At 47.0% G+C, this 16,154-nt stretch overlaps 1 protein-coding gene across 1 annotated transcript in view; it reads left to right on the top strand.

Annotated features, from left to right (window-relative positions):
* The first annotated feature begins 452 nt into the window (after positions 1 to 452).
* HDAC7 (histone deacetylase 7) overlaps positions 453 to 16,154 on the top strand; it is a 220,453-nt gene continuing 204,751 nt past the window's right edge. The window contains exon 1 of the mRNA XM_075902093.1: positions 453 to 609. Within this exon, the coding sequence (XP_075758208.1) occupies positions 591 to 609 (19 nt within the window). The 5' untranslated portion in view covers positions 453 to 590. The remainder of the gene's footprint in view (positions 610 to 16,154) is intronic.

Here is a 16,154-nt window from a genome sequence, read left to right as displayed (position 1 = left end):
ACAATTTTCCCCCAGCTAGCAAACACAGATTGTATTAGCTAAACCCTCTCAGATGCTGCATACCAGATTAGTAACATTTCGGTAACACATTGCTAACATTTGACTCATAGGAACTTGGAAGGCTAGAGTTAGGAGAGGCGGAGAGCACTTTAGATTCCGAGACTCTCTGTTTTTTTTTTAAATGCCAACATTTCTTTCCTTAATCAAAAAAGAGCTTTGCCACCGACAGTTTCCATAGTGTTGCATGGTGCATGCGATAGGAGGGTTTAGTGGGAGTAGGGCTATGTGTGGCCCAGAGAGGAACCCAGCACAGCTTAGCTAATTTTTCTTCCACACGCCTTCGCCTCCCCCCCTTTCGTGTTCCCAGGGCCGGGTTGGCCAGGCTTTCTAGGTTTGATAAAGCATTTCCTTCCATTGTCATTCTATACGGCCTCTGGGCGCTTCTCTCAGTCCCTCCCCTTCTGCTTTCCCCTCTCTCGCTCTCTCTCTTTCTCACTGAACCTCAGTGAATCTTGTGATATAAAGACAGACTCCCTTAAGAAACAACTTGAATTATGAGACCTCATCTTCTAGGGCTTTAATTCTTCTGGATGCAAGGACTAAATCAGGGTGAGTAGGCTTCTTATTGTCCTGTTGGTCAGCTCTTCTGTAAATGTGACTGTGTTTCTGTCTGCAGGGAAATAAGTATGAATGTGGTAGGTGTTTTTCCCCACTGCTGGTACATTCTGGGCTCCTTTCCTCTGTCTCTGAGCCTGCAGAGGTAACATACAGCAGATGTGTGGAGGCTGGAAGGGCCCATGCGTGAAAAACGCTGAGCACTACTTGGAATTGTGCGCCACTTTGGATGTATGTGAGAGTAAAATGTCCCTGTCGGATATAGTGGACCAGTTTCTGCTCTCAGTTACACCTCTGTCATTCCATCGGCTTGCTGAACAGGCCTGTCTGTGCAATTGAGCAGATTCTGGATTTTCAGAAGGGTAGGAAAGATTCTTACCTCCTCAAAGTCTCAGAAAAGGAAAACAAATATTATGGAATAGGACATAGACTGTGAGCCCGAGCTGAGCTCTTGGCTGGCATCTTTCTCATTGATATTGACAAAGTGTAATCCCAGCTGCAATGTTTTAAAGGACTTCAAAAGGAGATGCACCTGCATTGGAATCACTTCTGGCAGAAAACAGTAAGCTCCCCAGTTTACCAGGTCTGAGTTTAAGAGACAAGAAGTTCAAGGGGAGGGTGAGTTATCTGGGCCCAGCAGCTTTCTCCCACTGACATGCATATGTCACTTGTGTTACCTGCCTTTAACAGACTTTCTCAGTCTGACCTCATGTGAATTTAACCAATTTTGTATGTGGCCTATTTTTATATGAGATAGAATCAAAAGGAATGAAATATAAGGGAGGCAGACAGAGAAGCAGGGAAGATTTTCAGTGACCTGAAGCTTAGCTGTGCTAGTATGGAAAGAAGAAGTCATTTGCTATGAATCTGTGGCATCTCATGGTGCTAAAATACTATTTCATGTGGCCCACAATCCACCAAACCGAGCAGATTTTGGAGACAGGTTTTTGGAAGGCAAATTCAAGGGGGGATTATAGACATTATGGGGCCATTATTGATAACATAGAGTCAGACCAGCTTCACCAGCTCTATTTTATCTGCAGACTACCATCACCGCCTTCTAAGATGCCTACTGTTGCTTTTGCCACATCTCTTGTTCAGAGTAAGGGTCTGCAGAGTTCATCATCCTGCTGGAGTGAAGTTTGTTGTACCAGCAAGAGTGGGGAAGGGAAGAGCTGGAAAGTGCACAAAATCATATTTTGTAAAATGTGCTAACTTGTAAATACCCCGCAATTTTCTCTGGAAACATCCCTTATGTTCTTGACTTTCTAACACCTAAGCCAAGCCCATTTCTAGAGACAGGGAGAGAGGGATGGGATACAGAGGTTATGAGTGAGGCACCAGCTCCCTGAATTGTCCAAAATTCCCATAATTTCTCCTGGGCTGTGTCTACACTGGCATGAATTTCCGGAAATGCTTAAAACAGAATAGTTTTCGTTATAAGTATTTCCGGAAAAAGAGCGTCTACATTGGCAGGATGCTTTTCCGGAAAAGCCCTTTTTCCGGAAAAGCATCTGTGGCCAATGTAGACGCGTTTTTCCGGAAAAGAGCCCCGATCGTCATTTTCGCGATCGGGGCTTTTTTCCGGAAAAGACTACTGGGCTGGCTACACTGGCCCTTTTCCGGAACAGTGTTCTGGAATAAGGACTTATGCCTGAGCGGGAGCAGCGTAGCTTTTCCGGAATAGCGGCTGATTTTGTACAGTAGAGCCAGTGTAGACAGCTCGCAGCTTATTCCGGAAAAGCGGCTGATTTTCCGGAATAAGTGGCCCAGTGTAGACACAGCCCTGGAGACTAATAATGATCCTGGCTGTTAGGCTATGTCTACACCACAGAGGGGTTTTTTTGGAAAAATTACCATTTTTCCAAAAAAACTGCCATTTTTCCAAAAAAACTTCACTTATGTCCACACTGCAATTGTGTTCTTTTGGAAAAAAAATGAAAGAACAGAGGGGTTTTTCCGACATTGGTAAACCTCTTTCTACAAGGAAGAAGCCTTTTTCCAAAAGAGCTTTTGGTACCCTGGTGGCCACTCGGTCCATAATAATCACAGCTTACATGCAAGATATTGTCCACACTGAATGGAAGCTATCTGCTTTGGCTGTGTGCACACTCTCTTTTGGAAGAAGTTTTTTCGGAAGATCTCTTCCAGAAAAGCTTCTTCTGAAAGAAGCCTGCAGTTTAGATGTAGCCTTACAGACAATGTCAGAAACACAGACAGAACAAAGACAGAAAGAGGTGTGCTAGGAAGTTCCCCTTATAGACAAAATGACATGTTGTTTGCTCTTTATACAAGAAACCACACATGCAGAGATGGGTTCCAAATGATTGTGTTTACTATGTAACCCTTCTGCCCGGTAGTGCCAGCAGCAGCCAGGGCTGGGTTCAATATCTAGTGGCTCCTCTTCATCCATCCAACACAGAACTGGCTTGAGCCCCACCTAGTAACCTGGGAAATTCACACAACACCCCTGTGTGCCTCAGCAAGGCAATGCTTCCCCACTCACAAGCACAGAGTTTGGTTGTGTCTACACTGGAGCGATCTTGCGCCAAAGCTGCCTCTCTTGCACAAGTAAACTGACATTCTAATGTATGAAATCAGGGCTTCTTGTACCAGAACTCTGATGCTCCTGCTCAGGAATAAGCCCTTTTGCACAACTGTTCTTGCGCAAGAGGCCAGTGTAGACAGGCAACATGAATTTCTTGCGCAAGAAAGCCCTACGGTTAAAATGGCCATCAGAGCTTTCTTGAGCAAGAGATCGTCTACACTGGCATGGATGCTCTTGCGCAAAAGCACATCTCTTGTGCAAAGCACATGCCTGTGTAGATGCTCTCTTCTGGAAGAGTTTTTGCACAAGAACTCTTCCGCAAAAGAGTTCTTGTGCAAGAAGCTGCCAGTGTAGACGTAGCCTTTGAGTGTAGAAAAGAACCCTTTAATAAAAGGGGAGGGAAGTGGTGTGGCATTAATTTGGGAAACACCACAAGCAGAGTTCATAACCAAAACCATGAACAAAAGTCCCATCCCAAGTAGGTTGGGAGGTGTCCTTTTCCTCTGAGGTTCTTAAATCTACCAATGTAAATGTTCCTGTTACATCCCCAACCCTCCTCTGCACCCTGCTCACAATTGCTGCCCTTCTCAGGGGAGACCCAGAGTTCAGAGGTGCATCCACAGAGTTCACCTCCCATCCTGAGTGGGGGGAAGGTAAGGAGGCATCTTACTCACTCTGCTGCTCACTCGCCATCCACCTGCTCACTGCCACTGCCCTGCTGGCCATTCGTCTCACCTCTCTGCTGACAGCTCCTTATGTCTCTCCATTGCCACTCTGCTGTTTGCTCATTGTGCTGCTGCCACTTGTCACATCTTCCACTGGCTTCTGGTGGATTTGGCTCAGGGCCAAACTAGTGATTTTAGCTCTTGGCCCAAAGCACAGTCCTGACACAAGAAATTCCAGAATCCACTGGAGTAAATTTAAAATAATAAAGAGACTCCTTATGGAGTCGGCTCTAGTTCTATCATTACAGCTCATGTCTGGAGAGCATGTAACTTCTCAGAGCTTTGGGAGACGAAACCTTGTCCATCTGAGATTCTTAACACTGAAAGTTTCTCTCCTTTGAACTCAATCATAGAATCATAGAGCTGCAAGAGACCTCAGGAGGTCATCAAGTCCAGCCCCCTGCCCAAAGCAGGACCAATCGCAACTAAATCAACCAGCCAGGGCTTTGTCAAGATGACACTTAAAAACCTCTAGGCATAGAGATTCCACCACCTCCCTAGGTAACCCATCCCAGTGCTTCACCACCCTCCTAGTGAAATAGTTTTTCTTAATATCCAACCTAGACCAACTTGAGACCATTGCTCCTTGTTCTGCCATCCATCACTCCTGAGAACAGCCTCTCTCCATCCTCTTTGGAACCTCCCTTCAGGAAGTTGAAGGCTGCTATCAAATCCCCCCTCACTCTTCTCTTCTGCAGACTAAATGAGCCCAAATCCCTCAGCCTCTCCTCATAGGTCATTTGCTCCAGCCCCCTAATCATTTTGGTTGCCCTCCGCTGGACCCTCTCCAATGAGTCCACATCCTTTCTGTAGTGGGGGAGGAGGGGACAGAACTGGACACAGATGTGGCCTCACCAGAGCCAAATACAGGGGAATAATCACTTCTCTAGATCTGCTGGCAATGCTCCTTCTAATGCAACCTAATATTCCATTCGCCTTCTTGGCTACAAGGGCACACTGTTGACTCATATTCAGCTTCTCATCCACTGTAATCCCCAGCTCCTTTTCTTCTGAACTGTTACTTAGCCATTCGGTACCTAGCCTGTAAAAAAGCTTGGGATTCTTCCATCCCAAGTGCAGGACTCTACACTTGTCCTTGTTGAACCTCATCAGATTTCTTTTGGCCCAATCCTCTAATCTGTCTAGGTCACTCTGGACCCCATCCCTGCCCTCCCACGTATCTACCTCTCCCCCTTAGTGTCATCCACAAACTTGCTGAGGGTGCAATCCATCCCCTCATCCAGGTCATTAATAAAGATGTTAAACAAAACTGGCCCTAGAACCGATCCTTGGGGCACTCCACTAGAAACCTGACATGAAGCCGTTAATCACTACCCATTGGGCCTGACAATCTAGCCAGCTTACATCAATCTTACAGTCCATTTATCCAATCTATACTTCCTTAACTTGCTGTCAAGAATATTGTGGGAGACTGTATCAAAAGCTTTGCTAAAGTCAAGGTATATCACATCCACTGACTTCCCCATGTCTACAGAGCCAATTACCTCATGATAAAAGCTAATTAGGTTGGTCAGGCTCGGCTTGCCCTTGGTGAATCCATGTTGACTATTCCTGATCACATTCCCTTCTTCCAAGTGCTTCAAAATAGATTCCTTGAAGATCCTCTCCATGAATTTTCCAGGGACTGATGTGAGACTGACCGATCTATAGTTCCCTGGTTGTCCTTCTTCCCTTTCTTAAAAATGGGCACTACCTTTGCCTTTTTCCAATCATCTGGGACCTTTCCCGATCTCCACAAATTTTCAGAAATAATGGCCAAAAGATCTGAAATGACATTTGCCAAGTCCCTCAGTACACTCGGATGCATTAAATCCAGCTCCATGGATTTTTGTATGTCTAGCTTTTCTAAATAGTTCTTAATCTGTTCTTTCTCCACTGAGGGCTGCCCACCTCCGTCCCCTACTGTGTTGCCTGGAGCAGCAGTCTGGGAGCTGACCTCATCTGTGAAGACAGAGAGAAAAAAAGCATTGAGTACTTCAGATTTTCCCACATCATCAGTCATTAGGGCTATGTTTACGCTACAAGGTTTTTGAGCAAATACCTTGTAGTGTCCACACCTCAAGCGCGTTTTTGCGCAAAAAAAATTACAGTAAATAGACAGGACAGAGAGCTTTTACTGGTAGTTATTCCTCTCCCCACAAGGAATAACTCCTTTTTGTGCTACAGCTCTTGCACAAAAAGGCATGTGTGGATGCTCTGCAAGCATTTCTAGTGCAGAAAAATTAATAATGGCCATCAGAGCTTTCTCGTGCAAGAGTGTGCATGCAGTGTGGACTCTCTCTTGCGCAAAAGCACATCATTTTTGCGATGCGCTTTTGAGGTGTAGACGCGCTTATGCATAAGACATTTTTGTGCAAAATCCCCATCTTGCACAAAAGCTGTTCTTCCTAAAAAAAAAGCAGAACGGCTCTTGTGCAAGAGGGGGTTTTTGCACAAAAAGGAGCCATATAGATGGCTCCTTTTTGCTCAAAAGCCTCTTGCGCAAAAAGTGGCTGCTCATTAATTGTGCAAATGAGGCATGGCGATATTCCACACTTTGCCTCATTTGCATTTTTCTTGCGTAAAACAGCACAGTGTAGACGTAGCCTCAGTGTGTGACCTGCTTGCTTATTGCTGACTGTAAGCATCCCAGGAAGAGAGCTACAGAGGCAAAGTAATATGAGGCATAGCAGAGTAAATGGTGACACAGCCCACACCAGTCTGGATTGCCCCCCAACATCAAACCGTCAAAGGGAAAAATGCCAAATCTCGTTTAAGATTGAACTTGATCAATTTATAGATGAGATGATATGCTGAGATTGCTTACAATGGCATGTGGCCCATCTATGACTGCTATCAAGAAATATCTCCAGTGACAGGCAGGGCCCTCAGATGGGGGCGGGGAGGGAGAAAGATACACTTTATCTGGGGGTCCAGCCCAGCCTGCAAATTGTGGTATGTATGTGGGAGGGGGCCTGTGCTTGGGCCCTGACAACAGGAGATGAGATGCTAAATGGGATGGGTTCTGAGTTACTAGAGAGAATTTGTTCCCAGGTATCTGGCTGATGGGTCTCACCCATGTGTTCAGGGTCTAACTAATGACCATATTTGAAGTACTTTCTTCTAAGACTGTCTGAGACCATAAGGGTTTTCACCTTCCTCTGCAGCGTGGAGAACAGATCTTTCGTTAGTTTGAACTAGAGTTCACGCCCATGTTCCTGGGCTGCTCTCCTGCTTTCCGTTCTGGGTCTAGTTTTAGACAATGACATCCTCTTAGCTCCATGTCCACGGTCCTGGGATGCTCATGTCTCATTGAACATGTTTCACACCTCCTCTTTTTCTGTCTTCTAATCTGCAGAAGCCTCTGCAGGTCTGGAGGTTGTGCTGAAGGCCTCTGTCAGGCATGCAAAGCACAAGGCCGCTATTTTCAGTGCATGCCTGTCCTGGGTCTAGGACAAAGGTGCTATTTAATAATCACTCCCTTTGTTACACTGAAGTGTAAGTCAGAACTGAATTAGTCTCCTTAGCTGTTCAATGAACAAGTTTGCTGTTCCCGTCATGGTGAGTGTGGCACAGTGGCATGAGCAATGGGCCCTGTGCTGCAACTTCTGGGCAACCCTCGTCAGGAGCACAGGTGGACAATGGCCCCACCCCCAGCACCATGGCCGGTGTGTTTAGCCTCCTTAAACCTGGTCTTTGTCCGAAGCTTGGCTCCGGGGCAGAGGGAATTGTGGCTGTGAAAGAACACAGGAATCCTAACCTCCCTTCTCCTAACTCTGCTGGTAGCAGTTGCCCTGGGCTTGCAGATTCTGAGGTCAATGTCAATCCCTGCACATAGGCCATGGCTGAGGGACCCAGAAATCACTGTGAGTGGGGGGATCATATGCTATATTGCTTGGGGGTATGAGCACATGTAATGAAAACTTCCACAGTCTGCCTGAGGTGACCCTATGTGATATCAGTCTCCTGACAGCCACAGAGGTGGCAACTGAGCCAATGCTGCAAGTGTCTGGGTACAGACCTGGTCCTCATGCTGCTATGCTGTGCACCACAATGATACTAGCAGAGCTAATAGTGGATGTGCATGGGAAAGAGTCCTACTATGGTGGAAGAAACAAGGCAGCCCTTCCCAGCAACCTTCTGCATTGTATCCCCATGAAAGTTTCCTGGAGATCTGCACAGAGGATTCCCAGGCCATCCCTGTGCACACAAACTGTGTTTTTTAGGGGACACCCTCTGCATAGTCGGCCCCAATGGCACTCAAATACCGACACACTTCATTTTTATCCTCATATTAAACATAAAGTATAAGAGCATGTAATCCCTTCTATATGATTGGAATTCCATACTCCCCAGTGGTGCCTTCCCTGGCATCACACTTGGCCAAGATGCTGTCCTACATCTGGCTGGGTTGCTTGAGGTTAGAAATAGCTCCTGGATCTCAGGGAGAAACCATCCCACTCACCTTTCCCCCGTTTTCCTCCTCTCCCGGCTCCAGAATGTCCTCCTCGTTGGTGCCTGAGGAGGCCCAGGACTCAGACTCCTGTGTGGTATCCATGCTACATTTGGGGTAGTAGAGGGGTCACCACTGAGAATCCAGTGCAGCTCATTGAAGAAGAGGCACGTCGGAGGTGCAGAACCAGAATGACTGTTCATCTCCTTTGTCTTGTGATATGCCAGTGAAGTTCTTTGACATTTACGTGGCCCTGCTGCATGTCCCTGGCATAGACCTCCTCCCCCAGACCTCATGAAAGCTTTTTGTAGGTGTCAACGTTTCTGTTGCTGGATTAGAGCAGTGTTTGCATGGACTCTGCTCCCCACAGACAGACCAAGAAGATTTACCACATTCAATATTGTGGGATACCTCCTGGAGGCCAGTTCAGTTGATTTAAACAATGATGCATCTACACTACCTCTCTGTCAACCCATCAACATTGAATTAAGCACTATGCCTCTTGCGGAGGTGGAGAGATTAAGTCAACATTACAAGTGACTTAGGTCAGTAGAAGGGACCTTGTTCTGTCAGGCTAGGTTTATAGCGTAGGCCAGGCTTCAACTGCCCCCCCGCCCCAGTCTTCATGCACATCCTCCTTTGGGGCTGGATCTCTGCCAGACTGGCTGTGGCTGGGCTCTTGGACTGCTCCCTGGACCAATCCCTCCACTCAGAGTGGCACTTTCTTGCAGCTCAGCCCTGCACCCTCCTTCCAGCAAGCCAAGCTCCTGTTGAGTAAGGAGTCACTTGTCCCCCTTAAGCAGAGCTCAGCTTCCCACTTGAGCAGTGTAGACAGCCGGGTCTCTTGGGGCAGAGAGGACAGTTTCTCCCGACTGCCTACCCCCTAAATTGTCAGGGTTCTGGGGGACTGGGAAGCAGGGCTATTCCTCAGCAGTTGCCATGTGGAACAAGGCACAATAGAATGCAGGACAGTGGACTAGAAGCAGCATAGTCCTCTGCCAGAGCACTAACTGAGTCAGGAAGCTTGGGTAATGCTCCCCACTGATCTTCCTTTGCTCAGTGCTTTGAGATCTGGGAATGAAAACATTCCGTTAACACTTCCACTAGTCAGAGCTGGCAGCAACAAGGGCCAGGGATTCCTTCTCAACAACACAACACAAAACCAGCTCAAGCCCCCACCCAGAGACCTCAGACAATTATACATCACCCCCGGGGTACCTTGAAGAGGCACAGCACAAACAGTTCCACTGCCCTGGATTTACACCTCAAGAATAATAGCCCTTTATTACGCCTGCTCCATTAACAAAAGAGCTGGGGATACACCACCAAACAAAAGTGATCATTTAGACAAACAATCCCAGTAGGCTGAGCACCAAGGTAGAGGGCGGGGGAAAGAGAGACAAGCAAGATCAGCCCCTGTCGTCCTCTTCCATAGCCCATCACTAGATGTCAGCAGAGAGCTCATTCTCATCGTCATTGCTTACAATGAAATGGGCTCCTCGGCTTCCTTGTGTGCCGGCTTGTTCTGACATCATGAAGATCTAAAGATTAAAGATAAATGGATTAAGAATAAGGGGGAAAGTTGTGGCATCATTGAAGTAACAAGGCAGAATGTTTAAATAGCAACTGCTAAAGTTAAATATTTTTAAATCTGCAGAGCCAGATAACTTGCACAAAAGAGTGTTAAAGAAATTGGCCAAGGAGCAATCAAAGCCATGCTATTGATATTTACCAATGTTTGGAACACATGAGATTACTTAACCACTGGAACAATTTAACAAGAGCCGTGGTGCCTTCTCCATCACCATGCTTTTAAAAGTAAGATTGGATGTTTTTCCAACGGATCTTCTCTAGTTCAAATGCAGATCCAGGCTAGTCCTGTGGTCTGTGTTACTCAGGGGATCAGAGTAGATGAGCTCACTGACCCCTTCTGGCCTTGGAATCTGTGAATCCATTTGCAAACCTTCCATTATGCACATGCGCAAATTATGTGGCTTCTGTGCCTCCATTTTCTCTTCTTGTAATATGGGGGCAACAATAACTTATCAGAAAGTGATTGTAAGTTAATGTTCTTAACATCTGTGACCCCCTCAGACAAAAGGTGCTGCCAAAATCATTAGTATATTATAAGGTCTTTGGGCCCAGGACCATCTGTTTATACAGCATAAATCACAATACAGACCTCAACCATGACTCAAATGCAAGGTGCAATCACAATACAAATTTATTTATTATTATTATTATTATTATTATTATCACCTTTCTGCAGGTTGACCACAGCAGAAACCATGATAAGTATTTTCCTTTCCGAAACATTTTAAAAAAATCTGTTTTTGTATGTAATATGTCTCAGCAGCATAAATCACTGAGCTTCTTCTCTAATAAAAACACCAACACCTGACATTGATGAAGTGCCTGGGTATTTGCAAAAAACAATAAGGGGGCCACTTATGCATACCCTGAACTTCTGACATTCCAGTACTTCTGATGCAGTTGAAGCCCATCCTCACCTGCATAATCCTCTCAGCAGCGTGATCTTGCTCACATGGTGTATGTGAGATCAAGTCACATGGAGAATACCATTTTGCACAGCACACTGCACTACCCCCATCACAGTGACTTTGTATGCAGACAGGCAGAGGCAATGATACCAGATAAAACCAGGTACAATGTCGGATAGGGCCAAACTGCTCCAAAAACAGGCTTAGTGCTGGGCAAATGGCCAGCCTGCCAAGCCATGAAAAAAAGGTTGGCCCATGGAGTTGGGGTGTTGCTACATTCTATGCAACTGGCATAAGAAGAATTCCTGTCTTTTACAGTTGCATGAAAACAGTAAGGCTACGTCTACACTATGAGTTTTCTCAGTAAAAAATATGCTAATGAGGGCTCATTTGCATGAGTCGTGATCTCATCTGCATATTTTCTGCTGATCCGTTTTTGTCCTGGGGTTTTTGCACAAAAAGAAGCAGCGTGGACCTTTTCTTTTTGTGCAAAAACTCCTTTTTCTGTAAGATTGTATACCGATCTTGCAGAAAAAGGGGTTTTTGCGCAAAAATAAAATGTCCACACTACTTCTTTCGCAAAAACCCCAGCGCAAAAACGGATCTGCAGAAAATATGCAAATGAGATTGCAACTCATGCAAATGAGTCCCTCATTAGCATATTTTTTGCCTAGAAAACTTGTAGTGTAGACGTAGCCTAACAGTGTGCTCCGGCAAGAAAGCCAAAGAGAATCGCTGCTGGGACTCAGGTATACAGCTGACACCGTTCCTTCAGGCTCTCAGGTGGAGTCATATTTTTATTAAGAGAGGTCTCCTTACTGTAGCTTAGCAGTGATCACCTTCTGGCAACCTTCCACAGTCTCTTCTGTTGATGCTGTTCTTGTGTGTATAAAATACTTGAATAACCATTGGAATACACAGGCACAATGCAAATGACTCTGTAATTTGGTGGTCAGAGTATTCACCTCGAAACCCACATTCAAGTGTCTGCTCCAATGAGCAGTCAAGTGGAACAGCTTCAAACCGGAGAGGTAAAGGAAGCTCTGCCTCTAAGCACTGCATAACCCAGAGGTCAGGGTGCCTCTTTCCCCACCCTGGGCAGTGGGCACCCAAGCTCAAATCCCTACTTCCCATCAGGCAAAGGTTGGGTTGCCAGGTATCCGGTTTTGAACCGGACAGTCCAGTATTTGAGCTTTCTGTTCGGGAACCAAATAGAGAAAATATAAATGTCGGGTATTTTCTCAATAAGATGCAATGTAGATTGTGATGTAATATCAAGTGTGTCCGGTATTTTTGTTGAAACCATCTGGCAACGCTAGGTGAAGGGGGGGATGGAACTCATGGCTCCCACATCCTTGCAGCAATAACTATGGGTATGTCTACACTACCCCGCTAGTTCGAACTAGCGGGGTAATGTATGCATACCGCACTTGCTAATGAAGCCCGGGATTTGAATTTCCCGGGCTTCATTAGCATAAGCGGGGAGCCGCCATTTTTAAATCCCCGCTGCTTCGAACCCCGTGTAGCGCGGCTACACGGGGCTCGAACTAGGTAGTTCGGACTAGGGTCCTATTCCGAACTACCGGTACTCCTCGTGAAACGAGGTGTACCGGTAGTTCGGAATAGGCACCCTAGTCCGAACTACCTAGTTCGAGCCCCGTGTAGCCGCGCTACACGGGGTTCGAAGCAGCGGGGATTTAAAAATGGCGGCTCCCCGCTTATGCTAATGAAGCCCGGGAAATTCAAATCCCGGGCTTCATTAGCAAGTGCGGTATGCATACATTACCCTCCTAGTTCGAACTAGGAGGGTAGTGTAGACATACCCTATGGCTCTAAATATTTTACAGGGAGCATCAATATCTCCTGTTTTGTGATACCAGCCCTTAAAAAAATGCTTGGAAGCGAAGTGTTTTGTTCCAAGTGAGGCTTTGACCAGCCAAACTCTGTTGATTTGCTGAAAGGTTGGGTATTTTTCTAGCTTTCATTTGAGTTTAACACTTTTTTTTTCCAATCACAACTGCCAACAACCAAAAAAAATCAGTTAGGGTACGTCTACACTACAGCGCTAATTCGAACTAACTTAGTTCGAATTAGTTAATTCGAACTAAGCTAATTCGAACTAATGCGTCTAGAACTAAAAACTAGTTCGAATTAGTGTTTTGCTAATTCGAACTAGCGCGTCCACACTGATTGGACCCTGAACCAGGCTTAAGGATGGCCGGAAGCAGTGCCGGCAGGGCATCAGAGGAGGACTTAGAGCATGGAGATGCTGTCTCAGGCTAGCCGAGGGCTGCGCTTAAAGGGTCCTGACCCCCACCCCGGACAGACAGTTCTCAGGGGTGCCCCGCTTGCAAAGCAGTCCTGGCTTGGATTGCCCGGAGTGCCCACACTGGGCACATCACAGCACTCGGCCATCAGACCAGCTGCACTTGCCGCAGGCTGCCATCTGGGGAGAGGGGACAATTGGTGGGCTGCAGGAGAGCTTCTACCCCCAGAAGGCCGCAGAGCCAGCCCAGTCCTCCCCATCGGGGGCTCGTACCCCATTCCTCCCTCACCTCCTTCCACTTACCCTTCCCTAGCCCCTTTTCTTGATGTACAAAATAAAGGACAATTGTGGTCAAAAATGGAATCTGTTTTTATTGAACAAAACTGGGGGAGACTGAGAAAAGGAGGTGGGAGAGGGGAAGAGAGAGGCTGGGAGAGGGGAGGGCAACTAAAATGATCAGGGGTTGGGAACAGGTCCCATATGAAGAGAGGCTAAAGAGACTGGGACTTCTCAGCTTAGAAAAGAGGAGACAGAGGGGGGACAGGATAGAGGTCTCTAAAATCGGGAGTTGGGTGGAGAGGGTGCATACAGAAAAGTTCTTCATTAGTTCCCATAAAGAAGGACTAGAGGACACCAAAGGAAAGGAATGGGTAGCAGGCTTCAAACTAGTAACAGAAAGTTGTTCTTCACAAAGCAAAGAGTCAACCTGTGGAACTCCTTGCTGCAGGAGGCTGTGAGGGCTAGAACTAGAACAGAGTTTAAAGGGAAGTGAGATCAAGTCATGGAGGTTGGGTCCAAGAAGTGGTATTAGCCAGGGGGTAGGAGTGGTGTCCCTGCCCAAGGTTTGTGGAAGGCTGGAGAGGGATGGCACGAGACAAATGGCTTGGTCACTGTCTTCGGGCCATCCCCTCCAGGGTCCCTAGGGCTAGCCGCTGTCGGCAGACAGGCTACTGGGCTAGATGGACCTTTGGTCTGACCCAGGACGGCCATTCTAAGCTCAGGGCTCAGGGTCGGGGATCTCAGTGGACCCCCTTGATTCTCTTGCACACCTGCTCCTGGGTGGCCAGGCTGGCAGCTCTCCTGCCCTAGCTGGCCACTTTCCTGTGCCTAGTGCGGAGATCGTGGACGAGGTCCACGATGTGTGCACTAGCCCAGGCGGGTGCCCGCCTCTTGCGGTCCCGGGCAAGCTCCCGGGAGCCGCCAGCCTGGTCCCGGGAAGAGGGGGAGGGCTGGGGGCATCGGGTGGGTGGCTCGTGCCATGCCAGGTGCAGGGTCTGCTGGCTGGGTGCTGGCAGGCTTGCACCTGGCACGGGCACCGTAGCCAGCCTTTGCCACTTTAAGGGGTCCGGGGCTGGGAGGGGGGCAGAAGAGTTTCCCTGGTGTTGGCCAGAGTGGCCACCAGGGAAACCTGGGGAGGGCTAGCCTCCCACTAGTTCGAATAAGGGGCTACACACCCCTTAATTCGAACTAGCTAGTTCGAACTAGGCTTAATCCTCGTAAAATGAGGTTTTCCTAGTTCAAACTAAGCACTCCGTTAGTTCGAATTAAATTCAAACTAACGGAGCGCTAGTGTAGCGCCTATGAAAGTTAGTTCGAACTAACGTCCGTTAGTTCGAACTAACTTTGTAGTGTAGACATACCCTTATTTGCCCAACTCTTCTCACAACCTTCTTTGTCTTAACTAACTAAAAAAAACCTAGTGTTGCCTGCAACTTTTGTCTCCTCACTACTCAGCCCCTTTTCCAGATAATTTCAAATATTTAAAACCTGTCCTCTGAACTTTCAGCTAGATTCAATACAGTATTCTTCATTTTACTCTGACAGCATCCTGCCTGTCTCTTTAAAGTGTGTGCAGCCATTTTAACAGGTGGCCTCACTCTCCTGTGAGACAGGTCTTACTTCCTGTTTCCCCATCAGCCCATGCTCCAGTCCCTTAAATTAAGTTGCTGCTGAAGAAATGTCAGCAGGCAGGCTGGCTTGGAGAAGTCCCCATTCTCTTTACGATGGTGTCCTGGTTTGTGTTCTGTCCCCCAAGCCTACAACCAGCTCTTTCCCTTCCTGTGGGAGGAGATGTCTGCCTGTTTGGAGTGGTTCAGCAGAGGTTTCCGAGCCTTTTCTGCTGTTCCTTCCCATGGGAGATTCATGTGCCCTATATATCCCCTTTTTCTTAGAAATAGTATTTCTGTTGATGCCTGAGGTCTGGGAGCCCAACCTGAGTAGGGCCCCCTCCTGTCCTTGGCCCATGAACATCGCCACTCTAGGACTCACTTTGGATGGGCACAAATAGGAGATATTGTCCAAGGGGGGTGCATGCGCATCAGCCTCTCTAGAACTGTGTAAGCTGGAATGGGCCCCTCCATGCACCTCATGTCTCCTTCTTGTTCTTCCAGCCTGACAGGAGCTGGGCAGTAAGGTCCTCACATAAACTCCTCACAGGGTGAGCCCTACATTTGGAAGACTAGTTCTGCATGGTATCCCTTCACAGGGTCCTCCTAGCTGGGCTTGGATGTCACTTGGCCAGCCATTACTCATGCCATATGAGTTCTGTGGCTAAAGGAATTTTCTGGGGCTGGCCAGGGCTGTGCCCTTCCCCAGTATGAAAGGGACTGTAACAAAAAGAAAATTAAAAGGCCAGAGCAATCCTGGGGCTTTGTTTGAAATGAGTCGGCCTTCTCCATCTGTGGACACCCATCAGATATTAGAAATGGTAACACGCAGAAACCTGTAGGGAAACATTTTAACCTGTCTGGGCATTCATTAATGGATTTAAATTTAGCCATTCTTCTACAAAGGAATTTCACAAGCCAACTACAGAGAGAGTGTGTGGAACTGACCTTAATATATAAATTTGACACTGTTGTCCTGAGGTTGAACAAAGACTTGAACTGTTACAAAACCAACTTTCCTTACATTCAACACTCCATTGACATTAAAAGCTAAGTATGGGACACTTCCATACCACTCAATTAACCTAATTAGCAACAGCACTACAATTAACAGATTTTTTTTCTTTCCACACTCTCTTATTTTTCTTCTATATATTCTG

The sequence above is a fragment of the Pelodiscus sinensis genome, chromosome 19 (assembly GCF_049634645.1).
Source record: "Pelodiscus sinensis isolate JC-2024 chromosome 19, ASM4963464v1, whole genome shotgun sequence".
In the NCBI taxonomy this organism is placed as follows: domain Eukaryota; kingdom Metazoa; phylum Chordata; order Testudines; family Trionychidae; genus Pelodiscus; species Pelodiscus sinensis.
The sequence above is the reverse complement of the archived record's forward strand: the minus strand, read 5'-3'. Positions and strand labels throughout refer to the sequence as shown.